The sequence below is a fragment of the Montipora capricornis genome, chromosome 14 (assembly GCF_036669925.1).
Source record: "Montipora capricornis isolate CH-2021 chromosome 14, ASM3666992v2, whole genome shotgun sequence".
NCBI classification, from domain to species: domain Eukaryota; kingdom Metazoa; phylum Cnidaria; class Anthozoa; order Scleractinia; family Acroporidae; genus Montipora; species Montipora capricornis.
Genome location: NC_090896.1, coordinates 8,103,259 through 8,125,758, shown reverse-complemented (window position 1 = coordinate 8,125,758; position 22,500 = coordinate 8,103,259). Strand labels below are relative to the sequence as shown.

At 39.7% G+C, this 22,500-nt stretch overlaps 1 protein-coding gene across 1 annotated transcript in view; it reads right to left on the bottom strand.

Moving 5' to 3' along the window:
- The window catches only part of LOC138031340 (neurogenic locus notch homolog protein 1-like), a 94,697-nt gene that overhangs the window by 14,763 nt on the left and 57,434 nt on the right, over positions 1 to 22,500 (bottom strand). The window contains exons 26-38 of the mRNA XM_068879047.1: positions 21,612 to 21,693; positions 19,039 to 19,152; positions 16,998 to 17,126; positions 14,864 to 14,971; positions 13,058 to 13,096; positions 10,022 to 10,132; positions 9,008 to 9,118; positions 7,061 to 7,171; positions 5,860 to 5,967; positions 4,363 to 4,467; positions 2,909 to 3,019; positions 1,281 to 1,334; positions 111 to 203 (exon numbers count right to left, since the gene is read on the bottom strand). Of these exons, the coding sequence (XP_068735148.1) occupies positions 111 to 203; positions 1,281 to 1,334; positions 2,909 to 3,019; positions 4,363 to 4,467; positions 5,860 to 5,967; positions 7,061 to 7,171; positions 9,008 to 9,118; positions 10,022 to 10,132; positions 13,058 to 13,096; positions 14,864 to 14,971; positions 16,998 to 17,126; positions 19,039 to 19,152; positions 21,612 to 21,693 (1,276 nt within the window). The remainder of the gene's footprint in view (positions 1 to 110; positions 204 to 1,280; positions 1,335 to 2,908; positions 3,020 to 4,362; positions 4,468 to 5,859; positions 5,968 to 7,060; positions 7,172 to 9,007; positions 9,119 to 10,021; positions 10,133 to 13,057; positions 13,097 to 14,863; positions 14,972 to 16,997; positions 17,127 to 19,038; positions 19,153 to 21,611; positions 21,694 to 22,500) is intronic.

Here is a 22,500-nt window from a genome sequence, read left to right as displayed (position 1 = left end):
AGGTCATTTGAAAGTCACTCTATAGCATTTTAGGAAGCTCTGTGGGATCTGCTTCTCTGACCGAAAAAAAGCCTTATTTAGAGAGATGTTTATTCCGTTATATTCCATACCCCAGCAGTCCAGGCCATCTCCGACAAATCCATGTTTGCAAATACAGTGACCACCAACACAATGTGCATTGCGATGACAATGTTGGCATTCCTCTGTGAAGATAAGATAAATTCATTTTCAATTAACCTACTTCTGTCTAAATAAACAAAGCATACAATCGTGGACAAAATTCCCTGGAACAGTCATGAAAAACTCGTAATTATCGATGATTTCACAATTATCTCCAAAAGCCGTGCAATATTTTCAAATTCCACTGCAGTTCTCCCCTCCCCCACCCAATACAATGTTGAAAGTCTGAAAAAGACTGCGGGTGCATGTTTACAACATTGTGGGTAGGGTGGAGTGGTGGAGGGACTGGGCGCGTGTAGTTTGAATCTCGTGCGACTGTTTCCTTCTGTTTGTGAAAAAGCAGTCAAAAGTGAAAATGTTTCACAGGAATTTTGTCCATGATTGTCGCACACGAATGACAAAATAAACTTAGAAATTAAAAGAATGTAGTTCCTTTAATTAAGGCAGAGCCCGATTTGTTAAATGAAACAACAATTGTGTTAAAACTCTCCGCAATACTCAAGACACGTCGTGTTTGAACCATTAGGACGTTTAAGCAAAGATAACGGCAACGACAAAGAAAACGCTACTCCAAAATATAACTAAGCGCTTTCGTAAGTATTTCGCGATTATTCCGTATTGTTCGCGTTGTACAATAGGAGCGAACTATCCTGTAACTGGATGGGTTCGACCGATTTTGAGTAAAAATAGAAAATGAATGGTTCATTGTTACACGCTCACGTTGTCATCAAAACCTAAAATTCGGTGATTTCACGTTGCTGTTTTGTGGAGTTGGGCAAAAAATGCACGGAAATTCGTGCTGCATCTGCAGCACCGATTATTTTTCCTTTTTTAAACCAATAATGTTCCTGCTTCGCGGTGTTGTCGTTGCTGCAGCCGTCTTCGTTGCGTCACTTCAATAAGAACATTTCTTAAAGAAAAATTATCAAGAACGAAGATTGGTGAGCATCTAAAAGGATTATTGTTACAGCCTCGGATCAACCCTGATGAAGACACTAGACAAGATAGTCGAAACTTTGAGTCTTGTAACTTTGATTTTTTTAAATTTCTTTAAACCAGAACAGAATCAAATTATATCAGAGAAAACCTTTGTTGGTTACCTCCTTTTCCAGGAAAGAATTTGGGCGCTGAGGAGTAGGTGTAGGCTCCCACATCTAAAGCAAAGAAAATGTGTACTTTAAATTATGCAAAGTGCACGTGCTTCTTCAGTAACAAGAGGTAGTAAATGAGGTTTTCGAGTGGCCTTTACACGCTTCCACTGCAGTGATGTATCTTGAATATCATGGCAACTACAAAAGCACCATAGAGGAAAATGTAATCATTGGCTAACTGCATGATATCAATAATTGCTTCCTGCATACCAAGATCCATTCTGGATTCCTTCGCTTGCATTGGCCTGTAGAAATGCTGGTCAATTCTAATTTGCATTGATTGTTGGAGGTAATAGGGCCGTTTATACGAGAGAAAATAAGCCGCGGCTAACTCTGGCCGCGGCTTACGTAAGCCGCGAACACCCCGTATAAATGGTACAAAATCTACGTTCACGGCTTTCTCAAGCCGCGGCTTATCCTGGCCGGGGAGTTTATACTCGTATAAATAGTTCCTTTCGCGGCTTACGTAAGCCGCAGCCAGAGTTAGCCGCGGCTTATTTTCTCTCGTATAAACGGCCCTAAATGTGTCAAACCGTACTTGAAAGGTCGCCGATCAAAAAATTATCAATTACGTTGGTCGGCTGCTCTTGGTTTCATCTGAGTGGATGATTGAACAATTATGTTGGAAAAATTATTTTGCATGTGAAAAACAGTGCATTTTTGGAATTTGACCCCCTATCCGTGACATACCTTTCCAAACATCAGTAATGGTCAGAGGAGATTAAAGCAAAAAAGAAATGTTTCCCTGATGGTTAGTTCACCTTAAGTATCACCCGTCTTTGAAGAAATACATAAACGAACAAAAAAAAACAGATGGTTTCTTTTTCCTTTTTGAAATGCTTTGAATTTTCTCGAAATCCACGATTGTTCTTGATCTAACAATATCATGACAGGCAAAAATTCCAGCTTGTTGATTGGCTGAGAGCCCGTCAATTAGTGCAGAAAAGTGAAATCTGTGCAGCAAAGTGAACTTTTTGCAAGTATATCATTAATAAGTAATCACACTATTTTTTTCGTGCAATTTGGTGTAAAGAAGAACTTGTAAATTCTTTTAAAGACTACAAATTGCACTCACCCTACAGGCTCGTGCTTATTTATTCCAAATTGCACTCGAAATCATGTGTTTACCTATACTTCTCGCACTTCTCTATCTTGAAACCCCTCCCGTTAAATTTTGTATGCTTTTTCTTTGTAGTACGTCAGTGAAAGGATCGCTTGTGAGTGGCGTCTCAGAGCGAAAGAGAGAGTCCTTTCGTGAGGTTAACTTTTTATTAAAGGAGTGCCTTCCGCGAAGATGCACACAAAGCAGAAAAAGTATTTGGTGTAAAACTCAAAGCCTAGCCTTTTAAAAAGAAACATTTAACTAATATTTTGATAACGTTTCATTTCGAGCCCTCCGTTCCCTCTTAATTTTCGTATGTCGTCTAAAACGGAAAATAATGCACCAAGTGCCGTCTGTATGACATATGCGACAAAATTGTGACTCCTTTATGAATACTGGCGTTAGATAGTAATTAGCTTGTCTGTAAGTTAAGCGTTGACAACAGTCAAGACGTTGTGTTAGCTGTCAGTCAAACCTTCACATCTTGGTCCAGAGAAGTCACCTCGGCAGAAACATTCAAAGTTATCGTCAATTGTCTCGAGGCAGACGGCAGAATTGAGACAAGGTTTGGACGAGCAGGGATTGGCTAGCGTTTGTAAAAGACAAGTCAGAGGTTATTCATAATGAAGTTATTAACACAGGTAAATAGTTAGCCGGGGTGTTGTAACCTTCGAGGTAAGCTTACAGTTGTTGATTGACCCAATAAAACATGGGAAAACTAGTCCTTAGGCAGTGTCGGTAATTTACAGTCATGTTTGAAAAGAGGATGATATTAGTTATAAGTTAAAAGATATTACTACGTTGATCATTGATTAATGGTTAGAGCTGTTCAGGGAACACTCTACCGGACCCGCACAACCCTCCCCCCCCCCCGGTTTCAAGACCTCCCCTGCATTTAAAAAATGGCTTCAGTCAAACTGTAGTCGCAGGAACGAGCATTTGCAGATGCAATTCAGATAACCAACCCATTTCCCTCCCCCCCCACCCCCCTCCTCCTCACCCCCCTCCCCCTTTAATCCCCTATCACGTGGTCGCTACAGTCCAACCAAGGGAACTTGTAACAGGAAGGTCTTTTCAGTCTATTCCATTGTTTTCATACAGGGAAAAAGAAGATTCGCTGTGTAATACTACCGGATCTCGTTCAAATTGACCCCTGGTGATGTATAAAGCTCGAATGACTTCATCTGACTTATGAATCACTGTCAACTACTATTAATATTGCAAAGATATCTACCTAATGTCACAATGAATGCACACATAGTTTAAGTAAGGAAATGCACAAAAAGGCCAGGCCCAGCATCTTTGTTTGAGGTACGCTTTAGAGATGACGTAACGTATATTGCGAAATGAAGTTATCCAAGGCTTGAACAATTGAGATCAACTGCGATTATCAAACGTTTTCTGTTCATTCGCTCTTTGAAAAAAAACCCAAAATGGCGGATTACGCACCTTCTTATTTGGGAAGGGGCGAGATAGTTGAGACTACTACAACACTTAAAAAGAAGATAGAGGAGTTGACTTCACAGTTGCCTAAGACGGTTCGTTCCCTCTGGCAAAATGCCTGACTTCTGCTTGGTTTTCACGATGGTTCTGGACGACAAGGTTACTGTTGATCACGCTGGACACATTCACCTTATTCCAAAATGGCCGCCATTTTAGCATTCGTTTGTTTCCATGGAAATTGGCCCTTTTGGCTTCACTTTCAAACGTGAAATTCAAAAGAATATTTAACCTTGAACGAGGCCAAAATGGCCAATTTGCAATCAAACAAAAGAATACTGAAATTGGGCACACTTTGGAATAAGGTGAATAGTGCCCGCAGCATCCAAATACGCCAATGATATTTTTGGTCAAGTGATACCTGCAATAATCCCTAGTCTTGCTAGATTCAAATTAGATCAACAACAAAATGAGAAAATAGGTACTTACTTTTCTGGTTCGCGGTTGTCTTGCGGATTGCCTGGTCTTCATAAATAAATTTGGCAGAGGTTACTGGAGGTGGTGCTGGTGCCAGGGCTTTCTCAGGAATAAGAACTATAAAGACATTAAGTATAGGAAATCGCATGAACGCGAGTGCATTTCGTGAATTATGGGAACAAGTGGAGTTTTGAAAGTTCTCAAAAATGCACAAACCGTAGGCGACTAAAATTTGAGAACTTCCATATCATCACGAGTGAACATAAATCACGAAACTGCACGAGCAAGTTCACACGATTTTTTTCATGGGCCTCAATCACACGGCAGCCTTGCTGATTCCCGAGGGATTGAAAACTTTTGTTTTACCCCACAGAAACTCGTTCCCAAACATTTCAACTCGAGGCTCGGGGTACGAAATCTATTGTCTATGGCCAATATGGCCGTCGCACGAATAAGACCCATTATATACTGAAAAAATTTACTAATTTACTGTGTTTCCATAGCAACGTCCGTATTGCACTCTATAGACTTTTTGTGCATTTGTAATTAACCAATCAGAAACGCGATCTTCTGTTGAATATACAACAAAATCAGTTATTCAAATAAACATATTTTTTTTGTTGAAGATACTCCGATCGACAAACGTGCAAATGAAAGTCACTACATGTTCATCAAAAGAACGCCTTGAGGCCCGTGTAAGCGCATTTAACATTTAAACAAAACACGTTTAAAATTAGACAAAGCAAACACGACGTTACGCGGGCACCGTTAAAGCGGTTCCAATATCGGGCCATCAATGGAGCCAACGCTGGCTGCAACAAAGCACCACACGAAACCAGACTATCTCGTGCAGACTTACGGCCTAAGACGAGCATGCGCGTGTTTCCTAACTGGTGAATGGACTGTTCAAAAGGCTTCGACGCCATTAAACATTTTCGAGAACAGAGGACGTTGCACGAACGTTTTAACGAGTTTAAATTTGATTCAATATTCGTCAAGAAATTTTCAACATTCTATATACTTTCAACAACGTTAAAATCCTGTTTACACACTACCAATGTTTGATTTTACGCAGTGCTGTACGCATGTCTTATGAAATGTTGAAACTGTTTTTACAGTTTTCAAGAACCGGCCTTCAGTCCCCATTTTTTCTTTGTTGCAAACAAATGAGCACTTTCCCCGGTGACAAACAAAAGAGGATCGACCATGAAATGAGTTTATCAAGCGTTCTAAGAAAGGTTCAAATCGTGGAATCAATTAGATGACGGTAATTTCCGTAGAGATGCAAGAGTTACCGGAACAGAGCATTTTTTCCCCAAACCCTGATTTGCCCATACTTTTATTTAAAACATGACTTTATTTGACACCCGTTTCTCAGTGCGAAATATATTAAAATTGATTTTGCACATTTCATTGACGAGATTACTCTGGCCTGCTCCAGATTCCTCTCTGGAAAGTACGTGTAACTGCCTGAAAATGAAGTGACGCACTTGGGAACAAGTTCCTTACCATTGCATCGAGTTCCTCTGTACGCTCTGGGACATTTACACAAATAAACTGTGTAGAACACGATACAAGTGCCTCCGTTGTGACAAGGGTTTGGAGAGCATGGGTTATCTGAAAATAAAACGAGGTAATGAAGAATTTCTCACAGTTTCATAGCATTTAGGGTAGGGAAAACTAGAGTATACTTAGAGTAAACTTAAAGTAAATGTATTTATTTTTATCACATATATATTTTATTTTTTTATATTTTGTAGTCTTAATAGTTTCTATAAAATTGCAATTTAATGTATTGTAGACGATGCGATTATTTTGTGAATAAACACCATTAGTGTTATTATTATTATTATTATTATTATTATTATCATCAATCTCATGGCGTTTATTTACGCTCTGGCAGATGTTATACCGCATTTAAACCAAAGGAGCGAGCCATAGCCAATGGCCAAAGGTCCTTTGAGTCATTCCCTCTTGTTTAGCTTTCCAGAACCTTTCTTAGGATCCTTGCTGTTCCTAATAAGGCTGTTTTCTGCAAGAGTCCTTTCTTGATAGCAATCCCTAGCTTCGTAATCCATCTCACCTTTTACTTATTTATTTATTTTTTTACATTTCATTTCAATGGTGATAAACTTTTTCAACCAGCTTTAAACTTGAATGAAATGACAGAAAACAATGGAAAACTGAGCGTTGGCTGTGGTCTTCGCGAGATTTTTACACTGATTTCGCATGGCTCCAGCTTCTGGAGAAGTCTGGTAATAACCCATTCCCAGGATTAACCGCGTTTCCATCAAAATCGGTTAAAAATTGTTCTATTGAAAGACTTTGACCAAAACAGGATATGACTGAAATGGTTGATTCCAATGGAACACAACCGAACTAACATACTTGATGATGATGATGATGATGATGACGATACAAACAGGTTCTAATTGTATCCCTGTCGTTTATGTGCTTTGTTAATGGTTACCTTTTACCCAGCCATTGCCCGACCGGCAGGGACAACACAGGTCACAGGTCATTGTTTTACGAATACATAAACAATCCTAAACATTCATGTTGTTTCTGTATTGGAAAAACAATGACCTGTGACCTGTGTTTTGTACCTGCCCTTGGCCGACACCACGGATGGTCGATTTCCATTTGATTGATTTAACGCGGCTAAAACCACAGCGCAACATTAGATCAACATTACGTTACATGGACTTACTTTCACAGTGAGGTCCATTGAATCCTTCACGGCACTTGCACTGGTAGCCTTTTCCACTGACGGTCACACATAGGCCACCATTCTTACAGGGATTAGGCTGACAGGAATTTACTAAAGAAATGTGGATAAAACATTAGTGAACGTTAAGCACTTTTTTAATGCTCTACTAATTCTGGAGACTACAGTTCAAATAAAAGCTGATCTAAACAAGTGATTTTGTTCCGCTGGCTGAAAACTAATAAAGCGAAAAATGCTTTTCTCCCACACATCAGGTCACATGGTTTGTTGGAGGCTCAGTTTGTATTTTGTCATCCGCCAATGCCTGACTTTGTAGCTTTTTTTGCATTCAGCGCGTGAGTTATGTTCACGATCTTCGATAAAGTTTGTTGTGATGATGTTATTACACTTTAGTTGTGTTAATAAAGGTCGAGGTTGCGTATTGGTTTGGCTTGGCTCCCAGCTGTGTGTTAGAAATAAAATGTTGAGTTCTTTCACGACTAGGGGAAACGAACGAAAGCACGCCCCTCGAAGCGAAGTAAGACCAACAAACTTAACCCAGATATGACGTTAACACAGTGGTGGCAGGCAAACGCCCGGCCTGTTGGACAATGAACGAAAACGTAAAGGGAACCTCCACTAAAACAAGAAAATAACTTTCAAACCACAGAACATAATGTTTACAGTCAAAATTGTTCGAACTTTATTCAGTGAAATAACAAAAATTCAAAAACGCTTCTTTCGGTTTTCAAATTTCCCGGGCGCCGCCATCTTGAATAATTGTGAAGTGAGCCGGTTGCCCCATTGTTTCAAAATAAAAGCGCTTAGTGTGAAAACAATACTGGCAATAACGCGTCATAATTATTCAAGCAATTTCATTTTTTTGGATATAAACACTTTTTTTAGAAAATGTCGAGCACATTTGATTGCAAACATTATTTTCTTCTGTTATAAAATTATTCACAAGTCAGAGAGGAGGTTCCCTTAAAAAGGAAAACTGTATTGAAAAGGGAACTGATGCGGAGTAAATGAAATGTAATCCCATTTGGTACCAAAACTGGGTCGTTCAAGTTACAACTTAAAGTTGAAAAACCGAGGAGGCTAATCCGCAAGGGAGTATCAAGCGAGCTAGGGGAGGCATGGGTCATTTCTTGAGATGAAACTCCAGACTGTTTTTCGTTCGTGTTTTGCAAAAATAAATGTGATGTCATACCATGAACAGACAGGTGACCCCACTTCTTGAAAAGGCGGATAACTTTATCGGGTGGATAAGTCACTATTCACAGTATCAAGCTGTGCAAAGATTTCAGTGCATCCGCACACTCCAAGCAAATTTAAGTAAATACTTGTATGAAAAGCTTTGCCATCGTTTAACATGGAATAAATTTTATACTCTGGATAGTGAATTATCCACTGGATATATAAGTTATCCAACGTATCAACAACTCCGGCCTGAAGCTGACTTGCCTGGTTGTAGGAACAAGGGATGGTCGCTTCTGTTGCATTTTAAAATGCGTTCAAAGCTCATTATGCAATGTTCTTTCACTTGATTGGATGTGCAGGATATTTGGCATTGAGATCGCTTGCAAAATGATTGGCATACGCTTAATCAATGAAAAAATTGTAAACAAATATTCCAGTCATGTAGCAGCTCTCGCAACCTGCTATTGTCTGGTATTTTTATGTCAAAGCCATCGTTTCAATTGTTTAGTCTTTTGTTTTTGGCTACGATAGCGAGCCAATCTCATTATGCGTTACGAAAGCTGTTACATAACCCAAATATTCCCCTGTTCTCAATCTTAACCGTGCGTCTTCCAAAAGGCTAACCGTCACGAAGAACTAGCTAAAGATATCTGCGAATACACAGGAACGATTTAAATTCGAAATTTTTGTGAACAAATCTTGAAAAACAAGCTACCATCAGTAATATTCAGAGATACAAAGTCTTACTTTCACAGTTCTTGCCCAAAAAGCCGTTGTTGCATTTACACTTGAAACGTCTTGTCTTGTCACGAACACAAAGCCCTTGGTGGAGGCACGGATTAGGAGTGCAGTGATCATCTAGAAGTGAAGAAAATGTGGTCAGTCTCTATATTTAGCCATAAGGAGCTTAAGGGCTCTCATTCGCCCAAAGGTCATTGCGCACAGTGACTGAATTTCGTGTAACACGATTTGTTCAAATAGCTGACAAGTTGTTTCCCGCGTGATTCGCCTGAGTGCATTCAGCCAATCATGCAGATCACACATTTGGAAAAGCAGTCATTTGAAAACAAAAACAAACGACTGCAAACGACTTTTGGTGAATGTGAGCTTTTAAGCACATGACGTTTTTGAGCCGCGGACGGAAACCGGAAGTCAAAATTTCGCATGCCAGGAGAGCCGTCCCTCCCAAGTTTTTTAAACTAATCTACTCTAACAGTGAAAAGATAACGAGCAATTTAAGTGTGGAAGTGCCAAGACAAGTTTAAAAGGAAAATAGCTCACTTCCGGGTGCGGTGAGTGGCTCAAAATTGTTGCGTGCTCAAGTGCCCTAATGACTATTGATCACCATCTCGGATTATCAGTCATTCTTGGATGAATTCTAACAAAAGCATTGACAGGAACACGTCTTTACACATTAGTCTTACATACATACAAACTTAACTGACCGCTTCCCACAGAGGCTTTTCAGGGGCAACGACAAACAACAACAACAACAACAACAACTTTAAGGATCCCAAATGGCCGTATGCAAACCAGTTAGCTAATTAAAAAAACAGCCGAGAAGTTGAACCAGGATCAAATTGAACGAGTCTTCAAGACGCATCTTGAACCCGGGATCTCCACATCTGAAGGCAAGCAACCTAACCACTCGGTTAAATTGCGTCCTTCTAAATACTTAAGCCAAAAATTGAGCACAAACTCGACGGCTCCGTCCACTCGGGCGTTTTCTCTGCCTTAGCTGCGATCCCAAGTTTTCTTTACCTTGACAATGGAATCCAGTAAAACCTGGGTTGCAGGAACAGCTGTATCCCTTTCCTTCTTCGACTACACAAACGCCATTGTTTTTACAAGGATTTGGGGAGCAGTAGTCCACTAGAGATAGAAAAATGACAACAGACGAAAAGGCAATGAATTGGGTCCTAAGCAATGAAAATTCATGATAAAAATAAGAACGAAAAACAAAAACAAAAACAAAACAAAGTCGCTAATATTTTAAAAAATACAACCACACTTTTGAATTTTCGGAACATGTTTCGATGTTTCAAACATCATCTTCAGCCATAGTGAGTATAACATTAAATTCTTTACAAGATAATTCGTATATATATATCACTATCAATACAATGATTCTTTGTAGATTAAATGTTCGTCACAAGTACGTTTTGTTTGAATTTTAAGTACTTGTAACGAACATTTAATCTACAAAGAATCATTGTATCGATACTTATATATATATACGAATTATCTTGTAAAAAATTTAATGTTACACTCACTATGGCTGAAGATGATGTTTGAAACATCGAAACATGTTCCGAAAATTCAAAAGTGTGGTTGTATTTTTAAAATATTAGTAACACTTGTGCTATCCAGACCATTTGGAAAACAAAGTCAAAATTGAATACCACATGGCCCGGAAAAGTATAAAGTAAAGATCTGGTACCCATACGGTAATCATCGCAAAGTCATAGTCTTGAGTCGTCTGGAAGGTTCGACTGATTAATATTGGCAGATCATGACCGCCTTCTCATGGAAATGGTTTAGAGAGGTGGCCTTTATGATTGCTTTTTTGAAGAGACTTCATTAAGTGAAAGACATATATTTGAATTGTGGGAAAAATCTTGTAAAGACTTTTAAGATTATCGTAGTTATGAACGTTATTTAAGCAACTAACGAAAGAAAAGCCTCTCCCCTCTCCTCAAAAACCAATCTACGATTTGATATCAGTTGTTTGATTTAATTTACATAGAGAGTCCCAATTAGTACCTCAGCGATAAATACAGTTGACACTAAATGAAGATCATCATCATTATTGTTATAAAATGGGGTTTGAACCCTTGACCTGTGCGATAGCGATGCAGTTCTTCTCCAATCGAACTAGTATGCCAATTGGGAGCTGGCCATTTTGTGAGTTCACAATATAAGCCCATAAAAGATATGGATATAAAAGAGACTCAATAAATGAACCCCATTTTTTCAAATTTTCGACTTTTTTTTTTTTGCTTACTGCTAAAGAACGATTCACAACTACGATGATTTAAAAATCTTAATATGGACTGTTTTTGTAATCTTGGAGTAAGGAAAAAGAGAGTTGATGCACATTAAGGTTAAGAACATAAGTGGCAGAAAGCGTTTCCTATCAAGAAACCTCAGCGCTTAAAATAAGTAAGTAAATAAGTGACAAATTAATGATTCCAAAAATTACATATTTTAATAAACTGTTAATGAGAACATAAAATCAAGGCAAGGACAGAGTTACAATATTTAACACATAGAGGTTTATGCTTTGAATATAATTAGGCAAAACATGTGCGTCAAGAGGAATACTTTTAAATACTATCTGGTAAAAGCAAAGAAGCTTGTTAAGTTCTAGACCCAAAAGTAAGAGAGTTTAAGAATTAGGGACCTACAAAGTGAATACTCAAGAATTTCCCTGAATTAGCCCAACGGTGAGGACTGGAGATACTAAAAGTAAAAAAGTTTTGAAGGAAATGGCCGTGTCGCCAATTTACAAACTATTAAAAGTCCTCACACTAGCTGCTACCCCAGACTATGCTAAATTAGTTATCACCCAACTAGTGGACTAATGCAAATGCTGCATTTTGATTGGCTACGCTACTAGATGACTATTATTAATAGTCCTCGAGTAGCGAAAAGCGTGTCGCTTTCTTTCGTTTTATTCCCAAATAAATATTTCTATTTCTTCAACTTGCAATTGCTAACTTTATTATTGCCTTTTCTGTCCGACTAGTTGGGTGATACTAAAACAGTTAGACCCTCCGCCCACAAGGGCCACGGGGCAATAGCCCATTCGGCTTCGCCTCATGGGCTATTGACCCGTAGCCCTTGCGGGCTACTGGTCTAATTGTTAATTAACACTGGGGAAACATTTCTACTTGACTTATATTTAATGACAGAGCGCTGATTTTGAATAATGTGACTATTCTCTTCTTGCACAAATCCCATAATACTCCTCTCTTACTCCCACAAATTTGCGTAGGCACTGTTCTCGATTTCTCTGAATGATTATGGAAAAATTCGGGAGTAAAAGAGGTATATTATGGGATTTGTGCAAGTAGAGCTTTAGGTTCTTCTTTACGGAATACAGGTCTTCCAATGTTGGAAAACAGATATGCTAGTATTACAGTAAATTAAAAAAAGGAAGAGACGCAAAAAGCGACGCAAGCGAAGAAAAAAGTGGAAGGGTACAGCAGAAAAGTCAATAAAACGTGAGAGGTTAATTGCGCATGCTCCACAGCAAGTGCAAGAAAAGCAAGAAAGAGTTCAAGGGAGGCGCGCATACACCAGTGGTGGATGTGTGCTAGGAGCCGTCATGCATGCAGGCTCAGAAGGATTGAATAGCTTGTGGGTCGTTTCATCTATTCGGAATGGTTACCTAGAGGAATCGAAAATGTTATCAAAAGAGCTGTGAAAAGAATTATATGCTGCTGGATAAAAGACTTGCGGGTTTGAACGAATCTTATGAGTACTTTGGTCAAAGGCTATGTGGAAAAATCTGCCGGGTGTCTAGACGCTTCAAAAGAGTTATCTTAAGAAATGTGAAAGGTTAGTTTGAAGGTTCTCTTAATATGCAGTGGTTTGGTGAATAGCCCTATTTGTTCTTTAACGCCATTTTGATGAAGATTTGAGAAACACACTTGAATTAATTGCTTGAGTCCCGGACATGCAAAAGTTAATTTAGAAACGAAAATACATCGATTCACAACAACCAAACTTAAAATGACGATTACGTTTTTGTTCAGACCATCTGCATGCATCTGCAAAACGGAATGAACTTACTATGGGGCCTTGGGTCAAGTCTCTGCCTTTTTGATGTTTCTGAAAAGATTAAGTACCGATTAACACATTCACACTTGCATTTAGTTTACAGCATGCAGTTTACACTAATACCGTGCAACACATGCTGGTGGTGCTTTAATTTCATCAAAGGTGTCAGATCGAGAATGGTCACTTTTCTATGATTTAAGAAGACCGTTGTAGCTGGAGGAAACTCGCGGGGTCGCCAGCTCGGCAGCCTGAATGACGACGATGTGAATAACTGTGGAGCGTGAACAAATATCACAGAATAGACCTTTTAGCAGATACGGCGGCCATTTTGATTTCTATTGTTTCGAAAGACATTATGGGATGCTCAGGGGGCAAATTAATATGTATTTGCCCCCTGGGCATCCCATAATAGCTACTTGAAACAACAGAAATCAAAATGGCCGCCGTATCTGCAAACAGGTCTACCAAAGATGCCCTCCCGTTTTGGAGATCATTTCTGCCGTTAACAGGCTTGCTTGTGTAACTGAAACCCAGCCCCGGCGAAGGCTTGATGGAGTACGTGTTTCTTGTGGTTTGTGCTGCCTAATCCTCGGGTCTTGTTTAGAGTGTGACATTACAACTACCTTTCTGGAGCAAAACATCACTGGGAAGCCATATTTGTCGAAAACGTCTTTCAGGCAAGCAATAATGGACATGGAATAAATCAATCACAAACTAACCAACGACGAACTCGATTTCACTAAAGATGAGTGGCTTTATACCAACAACGTGCACTCTCCCTTTCACTCAAATACAGTTGGTGTATTCTGCATGCGACTTGCCTTCACATGTTGCACCTGAAAATGCTGAGGAACAGCGGCAGGCAAAGTTGCCTTCTTCGCTTAAGAGACACGTGCCACCGTTATGGCATGGATTTGGAATGCAGGGATTGTCTACGAGAAAGTGTGATGCGCATGTGCAAGCGAAGAGAAGAAATTAATAACAATATTAAGAACATTTTTGGGATAATCACCCCAATGAATTGCATGCAGATTACTTTTAGCAAGAAAGATAGCCCCCTAGAATTGATTTTAAAACCTACTGCAAGAGTTCCATATCATTTTTTGCTGGTGCCTACAACTTCAATTTAAAAGAAATCCTGATAAACTTACTCAAAGCAACAAAAAATGAATGCAATCACACGCTGTTACGCCACAATCAGCAAACGAAATGAGGGACACAGAGAGCTTGGCTATAATTAGTCGTAATCATTTAAATTTCAATGACTTTTTAACAGGTAAGATTGAGATGCTTATGATTTTTACATTAATCTTTTCCAATGTGATCCTGCAGGACTGTCAAACCTGGTAGAGGAGTTCAATCCCCAACTTTAATTTAGAAGACGCCCTGATCTTCAAAAAGGAAACGAATTAGATTTGTAATCAACGCATGTTGTCCCACAAGACTTTGCCAGGCAGTTTGGAATGCATCGAGCCTTGCGTTTAGTTTTTACTCTTTGACTCCTAGGACTGGTCAGAATGTAAATTCCCCTCGCAATTTCAATACACTGTCAGGTAGACAAGTATTGAGAATGAAGATTGATATCAGCTTTAGGGTATGATCCTGATACATGTATAACACCAAATTCTCATGAGCAGCCAACGAAGAAATCTTTCCAAGTAGTTAGGAGAATGAACTTAGAGATCATGGTAATCAAAGGGTTATCATATTTCAACTTGCTGGTTTTTCTAGAAACACACACCGCAGTGTTTGTGAGAGCGCAACACCGTTCGGTACGCCTATTCTGGAGAAGTTGTTTTGTCAAAACAAAGCACTCACTGATCTCGCAATGTCTTCCCTTAAAGCCTTTGCTGCAACGACAGACGAAGGAACGTCCTCTTTTGGAGCAAACACCGCCATTTTGACATGGATTCATCACACAAACTTCTGAAAGGGATAAATGCAACGATGAGACTTGGGTCCTCGTCGTCGTGAGTATTCGTCGTCATCGTCACCGCTTTTTGTCTTCGTCTTCGGTTTCGTCTTCCTATTGGTTTCCGACATCACCTTGGACCTCTTCGTTCGTCTTCGTCATCGACACCGTCATAGTCTTAATCTTTGATTTCGTCTTTCGGCTCTGGCTTCGTGTCTTCATTCTTGTAATTATCATCACCGTTATCGTCATTGTAAATATTGTAGTCTCAGTCGTCCAAAAACGCGAAAAAATAATGAGCAATAAACAGATGCTTTGCTCGTGCATTTCACTCTTCGGTACTATTTTTTGCTGTCTTCTTCAAAACAGCGGTGAGCAGCGGCCAACTTGAGGTTTTGGAGACAACACAAACACACGTTGATAATTTACAGTTTGATTGCTAGTGTCATTGTCCATATTCTACCCAGTCCCCAGTCAAATGGCCAACATAGCTTACATTTCTGCCTGGAAACTGGCTGGAATCAATAGTGTAGCAGCTCTTGTAACCTGCTATTGTTTGGTAAGCAGCTTCTAATGTTTTTAAGTCTAAGTCATTGTTTTAATTGTTTAGTGTTTTGTTTCGGGCTAGTGAAGCGAGACAATCACATTATACGTTACATATACGAGAGCTGCTACATCACTCACTGGAAGACATACGATCATCACACTAACTCAAAATCACATTTATAGTAAAGTTCGTGTTGTCATCGATCGTCCACGTCAATTTTGAGATCTAAGACCTCACCGTCCTTCGTCTAGACCATTGTGTTCGTTGATCTTACTATTTTCAACGAGGTAATTATCACCTTTATCAACAACAACTTGATAACCATTTTTATATGTTACGTTTTTCAAGTTTGTTCACCTTCCACAATATGGGCGAAGTATCCTATAACTAGGCTGTTGAGAGCCGTTTTGAAGTAAAGATAGACGATGTACGATTCGCCATGGCATGCTCATGTTGTCATCGAAACCGTAACTTTGGGTTTTTTCACGTTGTTGTTTTGGGAAGTACGCCAAATAAATTAACAAAAAGTGCGTGATGCACGCACAGCCAATAACGTTATAGTTTTCTGGCGTTGTGTAGCCAGGTATTGTTAAAAACCACTTAAGAAGAGTTGACACTAGCTTTGAAAAGAAAAAAAAAATTAGGACGTTTCGGTTACTACTGTAACCTTCTTCAGCTAAAAATGTAAATTTAACGGCGTCCTAGTGTGGTATAAATGCAAAAGCAAAAATGAATAAAATCAATTAAAATCAATTAACGAACATGTACCGTTCCCAAATGTTTATAAGAATCTTAAGAATTTTAAGAATCTTGGCGCGCTATTGTTGCAGTTCCCGCAATAATTTCATAGCTTTTCACTGCTAAAACTTTCATTGACACATTCATTCTACATATTTTAATTTATTCATTTTACATATTTTTATTCATTCTACATATTTTAATTTATTCATTTTACTTTCACGTTGATTCAGGAGGCAGTGTGGCCCAGTGGTTAGGGCGCTTGCCTTGAAATCCGGAGATCCCGGGTTCCAGACCCGCTCTGACCACTCGTTGAATTTGTTCCTGCTCTTCCCTGGTTCAACTTCCTATAGTTTGCTGCACTTGTACTAATAGCCAACTGGTATGCCTCCGGCCAGTTGGAATTCTTAACAGTTGTAGTTGTTGTGTTCTGTTTTTTTCGTTGATTGTGTTTCATTGGCCCTGAAAAGCCCTCATGGGGAGCGGTCAATCAAGTATGTATTGTATTATTGTACAATAGGACGCCATTACATCTACGTTTTAGCTGAAGAAGATAGTAACCGAAACGCCCTTCATTTTTTACTTTTTAACGCCTGTGTCAACTCTGTGGTTTTTACCAGTATTACGTTAGATTGCTGTTGAAAACTGAAGAGTAAAGTTACGTGAACGAAGCGAAGTAAATAGAGGCAAACTTGCTTCTGAAGGCCACGTTTTCGCAACTTAATTTTCTTCCTGCGAGAATGACTCTCTCTTACCTCGATGCAATTTGTCATGAACTTCTATGGAACTTAAAGGACGGGCAGCTTTCAGGTTATTTGAAAAGGTTCTGCTATGAAACAAGGGAACTTTGTGTCGACTGTCCGCGTCCGCAGAATCCTGAAATTCTGGTCATGGAAAGAAAGAGAATTGAAATTATTTACGTGTGCAAGTTGAGGGATCCGGAGAACAATTAGTTTGACGACAATACTGCAACAACAACGAACAATACACCGCATAAAATACCAACGATTAAGAGCACCATCAGTTACCAGATTGGTAAGCACACCATGGGAGATTCTTTTTCTTGTTTGGGAAAAGACAAATGAATTCTAAGGCTGATTTAAAAGCAAGCTTCATATTAGAATGAAGTTAAAGTTCCCGGTTAGGTGCGCTAACCTATTTTTGATACTCTTCCTTGAAGCTACACATCATCAATGGTACGTATAAGACAAAGCTATTCAATTTGATCGAAGAGTGAGTTCAAGTTGAAAACAGCGATGCATGGCATCAAGTGACGTCAACTCGCTATGAGGGATGTCTAATTCGCTTTTTTCACCAATCCCATAATACAGTACATTTTGGGGGGTTATTTGCATTAAAACAATGGATATCCAGTTCACTGAAGCATGATACAGTTCAAAGAGTAAATAACTTGTATTGTGTTTTCGTAAAAAGCCCCCCAAAAGCGTATTGCATAATGGGATGGTGAAAATAATACATAATATAGTCTCAAGAGTAAATACCTTGGATTGTTTTTATGTAAAAACCCTCCCAAAAACGTATTGCATCACGAGATGGTGAAATCACGTGACGTCATCACCGCCATGTTGGTGGACGAAAACAAAAGATCTCTCATTAGCCTCTTTTGTTCGTCCACCAGAAGACGTATATTTCTAGGTTGTTATTGGTGTCTCTAGAGGTTGGTTGAAAACGTCTTATACAACCTCTTTCCCAGGGTCCTGCCTCTTCCTTCCTCGAGAAAGTACCCTGGTTGCGGCGGGTCACGTGCCCAGAAAGACAAATGAAATGTGCACGGGGAGGGGGGGGGGGGGGGTGGTTCAACACTATTGGCCATCCCTCAAACTGACATTTCCCTTTTTATTCAACTTACACGACGTACAATCTACTTCAGACTTCAAATCTTCTTCAAAGAAACAAACATTTTAATCATGCAGAGAAGATTCAGAATGGGCGAGGCAATGAGCTGAACTCGGACCGATCGCTTCTCATTGGAGTTTCCGATATCCAGAAGGCTATCGAGACAAGCTCCCGGAAATTCGAATTTTCTGGAGTATTGACACGGTGGTACCCAGGAAAACAAGTGAAAGCTAATCGTCTTCAAAGTGGTTTTTAGACCGAAATACTGTTGATCAGCGCGGATTAGCTTAGAAACGCTATTCTTGTTGAACTAAAGCTCTAATTCTGCGTCTTTTCATTCTTTGTACAGCGGTACGCTTGTCATATTGAGACAGGATATTACGTCGGGTAATTGTTACGAAATGTCCAATGTCATTTTGAGGGATGGCCATGAGTGTTGACCCACGGAGGGTGGGTCCTTGACTTAATTTTGCCAAAAGTATTCAGTTCTATCGAGGCGAGTACGAAACATATTGTTTTTATTTTTCAAATGGCGCCCACGTTCTTAAGGTAGACTTCTAGTACCTAAGTAATTACTTTGGCCAATCAAAAAGGACGGGAGGACAATCCTGAAAACCAATCAAAACTCGAAGTAATTACACTTAACCGACACAAAGCGCGGGAAAATGTGCACGCGCAAGCCACGATTGGTTTTGGTTTCACTTCTGATTGGTTGAAAAAATGGAGCGAGGACTTTGAAGCAATCACTGATTGAAGTAATGCAAAAGCAAAGCAATTCGCTAATTACTTTCGACACTCAATTGAAAACCGCTCTAATGACGTTAATGGGCCATTTCCGAGTTGCTGTTAGTCTCGGTTTCGAAGTTGGTCTTGGTGCTCAAGAGATATCACAGCGGGAGAGCTTTTTGAGGTAATGATCACTTTAATGCTAATGTTTACCTAAGCAGTTGGTTCCATGATATCCCGGGATGCAGCTGCATTTATATCCTCCAAATTTCGTCCTAGAGCAGTTTCCACTGTTCATGCAAGGATTGGGATGACACAGGTCCATTTCTTTACAAGAGAAAAGAAAGCGTGGGAGTGACTAAGTATAGAAAGTGCAGTGTTCGACACTTACTTTCTTTAGTAATTTGCCCTTTGTGCAAACAGTTTTGTTTTTTTGGTTGCCCGCCTTCCAAATACCTGTGGCCCATAAAAACTCAAAGGGGGCTTGTAAAAATGTCAATTTTGAGTAAAATGTGTGTAAAATGCGTTTGACAGACCAACGCGACTCCTGCTGCGTCTATGGTGTTCTGGTAGCCTTCACAGTTTTGGTTTGATTTAGCATACATTTTCAAGCGATGTTTCGTTTCTATATGACATCAAGGGGATTCCTTTACCATACCTCTCTGAGATTAGGCTGGTTTTGAATTAAATGCCGTTTATCCAATATTATGGCCTTTAAGCCTTTCAAAGTTGGTTGAAATTGCCTGACAAAAGGTAGAATTTTCTTGTGCGCTTGTTCCATATCAAATTATCATAGCGTATTCGGCCGTGCGAAAACCGGGTTCCATTGTAACAAACTTTTTTTTCGCGCGGACTTGAAGATCGCGGCTGCGAACATATTCCTTCTTCCAATCTGTTTTGAGGTTTGTAGCATTATATTAATAACAGACAATAAATGACATCAAAACGATGTAACATTGTTATTTTTTTATCACGTTTGCGGCGACTACGTCATATTACTAGTCACGTTCTTCGTTGCAAATCAAATCGTTCCGCAAAATATTAGTCGGCCAAAAATTCTGATTGCCCTATCCGGCAAGTCTTAGAGTTGTTTTACTTGCCCACGGATATATTTCGCTTGCCCCGGGCAATAGGGCAAGCGTTAGTATAGAACACCGAAGTGAGTTAAGAGAACACTTTTTCCGGAACATTTTCACATCACAAGTTTCAGTGTGCCAGATTCAACGTCATTCCACGGAGACCTTTCCGTCGGAATGGTACCGTTAAAGTAAAAGCGTGAGTTTTTTCGGGCTTTTTCACAATTTATTAAGTTGTTCCACTCACTATGATAATTTTTCCATGAAAGAATCAGCTCACATCCGTAGTTTCAGAATACGAACCTCACAAATCTTCCGTCAATCTCGCACCTGTCTCTTCGGCCTTATCCGGATTTTTTCTATGCGGATTCGCCTTCAGTCCACACGTATCCGGCGAATCCTCAACGTTTTGAATCCGCTCTCCAGACGGAAAGGCTTTGAATATGCAAAGATTTAGAATTGTGTGACCGGTCGAATCCGGATATTCTCAAATCCGATGACGTTACAAAGTCAGATCCAGTCTTTACCGCGTCAATATTTAACATGGCCGCTGAACGAAACGCTATCGGTTCTCTTGTCGCCAACTCGCACGCCTGACGGTGCATGCTCAGTTGACAATAGTCACAGAGGAGTCCTGGACACTAGAACGAATCCGGATATGTGTGGACGGGCAAATTCAATTTGAATACGTTACGTGTGAACGTGAAAATTTTCAATTCGCAAAGTTGCGGATTAGAGGGCCAGTTTCACGGTTTTGCGCATGTCCAGCAAGCTTTGGCGCTATCAGTTGTAAATTTTGCGGTTCTTACTGAACCAGATGATGTTCATTAATCAAAGAAAGTAGTAAAGAAAATACACTGAATTACTGAGACCCAAATTTGGTGGCAGATTCTGCGGGTTTACACAGAAAATAATCACATTTAGTCTTGACCATCGAGTTTATTGCACGGGTCGAACATTTTATTCTACGCACGAGTTATCTATTCGCATGCAGTAGTTTCATAACACAAAGGAAATGATTGCAAAAGTAATTCTGATGCGTAATTCCACTTCTATGGCAGTGTTTCCGATTTCCTGCATCATGCTTTCAATTGCTTCAATAACAATGAGTCTCATGAATGAACAATGAGTCTCGTGCTCCTAGAATTTGGAACATTCTTTCTGCCCATCTAAGAAGTAGAAATCTGTCGCTCCCTCATTTTAAGAGAGAGCTACATGACTATTATAAGCATCTAACTGGTTTATACTTTGACACTGATCGGCCCCAGACCTTCAAATCCATCTGTGGTCAAATGCCACCGATGTCGGCCAATTTCTTCACTTGGCGCCGGTCTTTGCTGTTAGTGTCACGCTTGTAATCAATGTTTATGTAATTGTTTTGTTATTTTTTGTACTTTTGTAATTTTTCAATACTTATTATTTCTTTGGGGCCTCTGATTTGGGGCTCACGCTCTGTTGAGGCTACCCTGTCTTTTGGCGAAGCTTCTAAATAAAAAACAGTAATAAAAGAAAGGGGCTGACGTGAGAGTTTGCCAATGCGCAGAGACGTGAAACTATCCTTTTAAAAATACCCGGATACGTGGTGGGCAGGGCCTTACATCAAGATCAGGCTTGTTCAAAGCCTGACAACCCCTTTCAGTTTAAAAGCCCTTAATTGTTTGGGAAGCTCTAACACGTTTTTTTTTTAAAATATTCATTCTTAACACTTACCGTCACAAGTTTTGCCGAAATATCCAGGCGTACACGCGCACGTGTAGTCTTCATCGTTGATTTCAATACAGCGACCGTGTGCCTGCAGGGACTTGGATTACAGAGGTTCTTGACGCATTGATAACTCTCCATTCCCGTCTGGTGACATTTGTTCCCGAACTGGCAAGGATTTGTTTACACAGGTCACGCTCTGTAAAATCAGTTCGTTCGTTAGAGTGAAAAATGAATATTGAAAATTTGCAACTGTGCAAAATTAAAAGAAGGATATGTAAGCCGATGAACAATGACTAAATAGACAACATAAGCACGTCTATAAAAGGGGATTGTAATTAGAGATGGTTTGCACAAAAAAAAGCTTCAAAGACAACAACGCCAAAGGTGCAACATGGAAATTCTGCTGGACGAACAAAAGGTGTTTGAGAGATTTGTTGCTTTCGCCCACCAACACGAAAAACTACCTAATACGACGTTTAAGATAAAGAGCCGTGTGCTATAGATTGACACGTATTTATACACTCGTCAATGTTTTATTAAACTTTGGCGCATGTTTCCGGCTAAAACTTTTTATTGAATTCTGATCCTGGGATTGAGGTATTGAAGAGTAACTTGAATAACAACAAAATAACATTAAAAGAGCAGCAATAATGCCAAGCCAGAGAGGATGCGGGAACAGAACACATCCACCATTCATGAGACTCAAGCACGATGGCACAGTCGGTTAGTGCGCGGCCTTGGTGCAAGAGGTCTGAGTTCGATTCCCGGATCTCGCATCCTTGTTTCGACTTCTTTTCCTTTCCGTGTAGCTAAGTAGCTTAAATACCCGTAAAACTGAGCACTGATGGAGAGACGGGAGTAAAAAGAGCGCACCATCGACCTCAGGTTTGTCAGT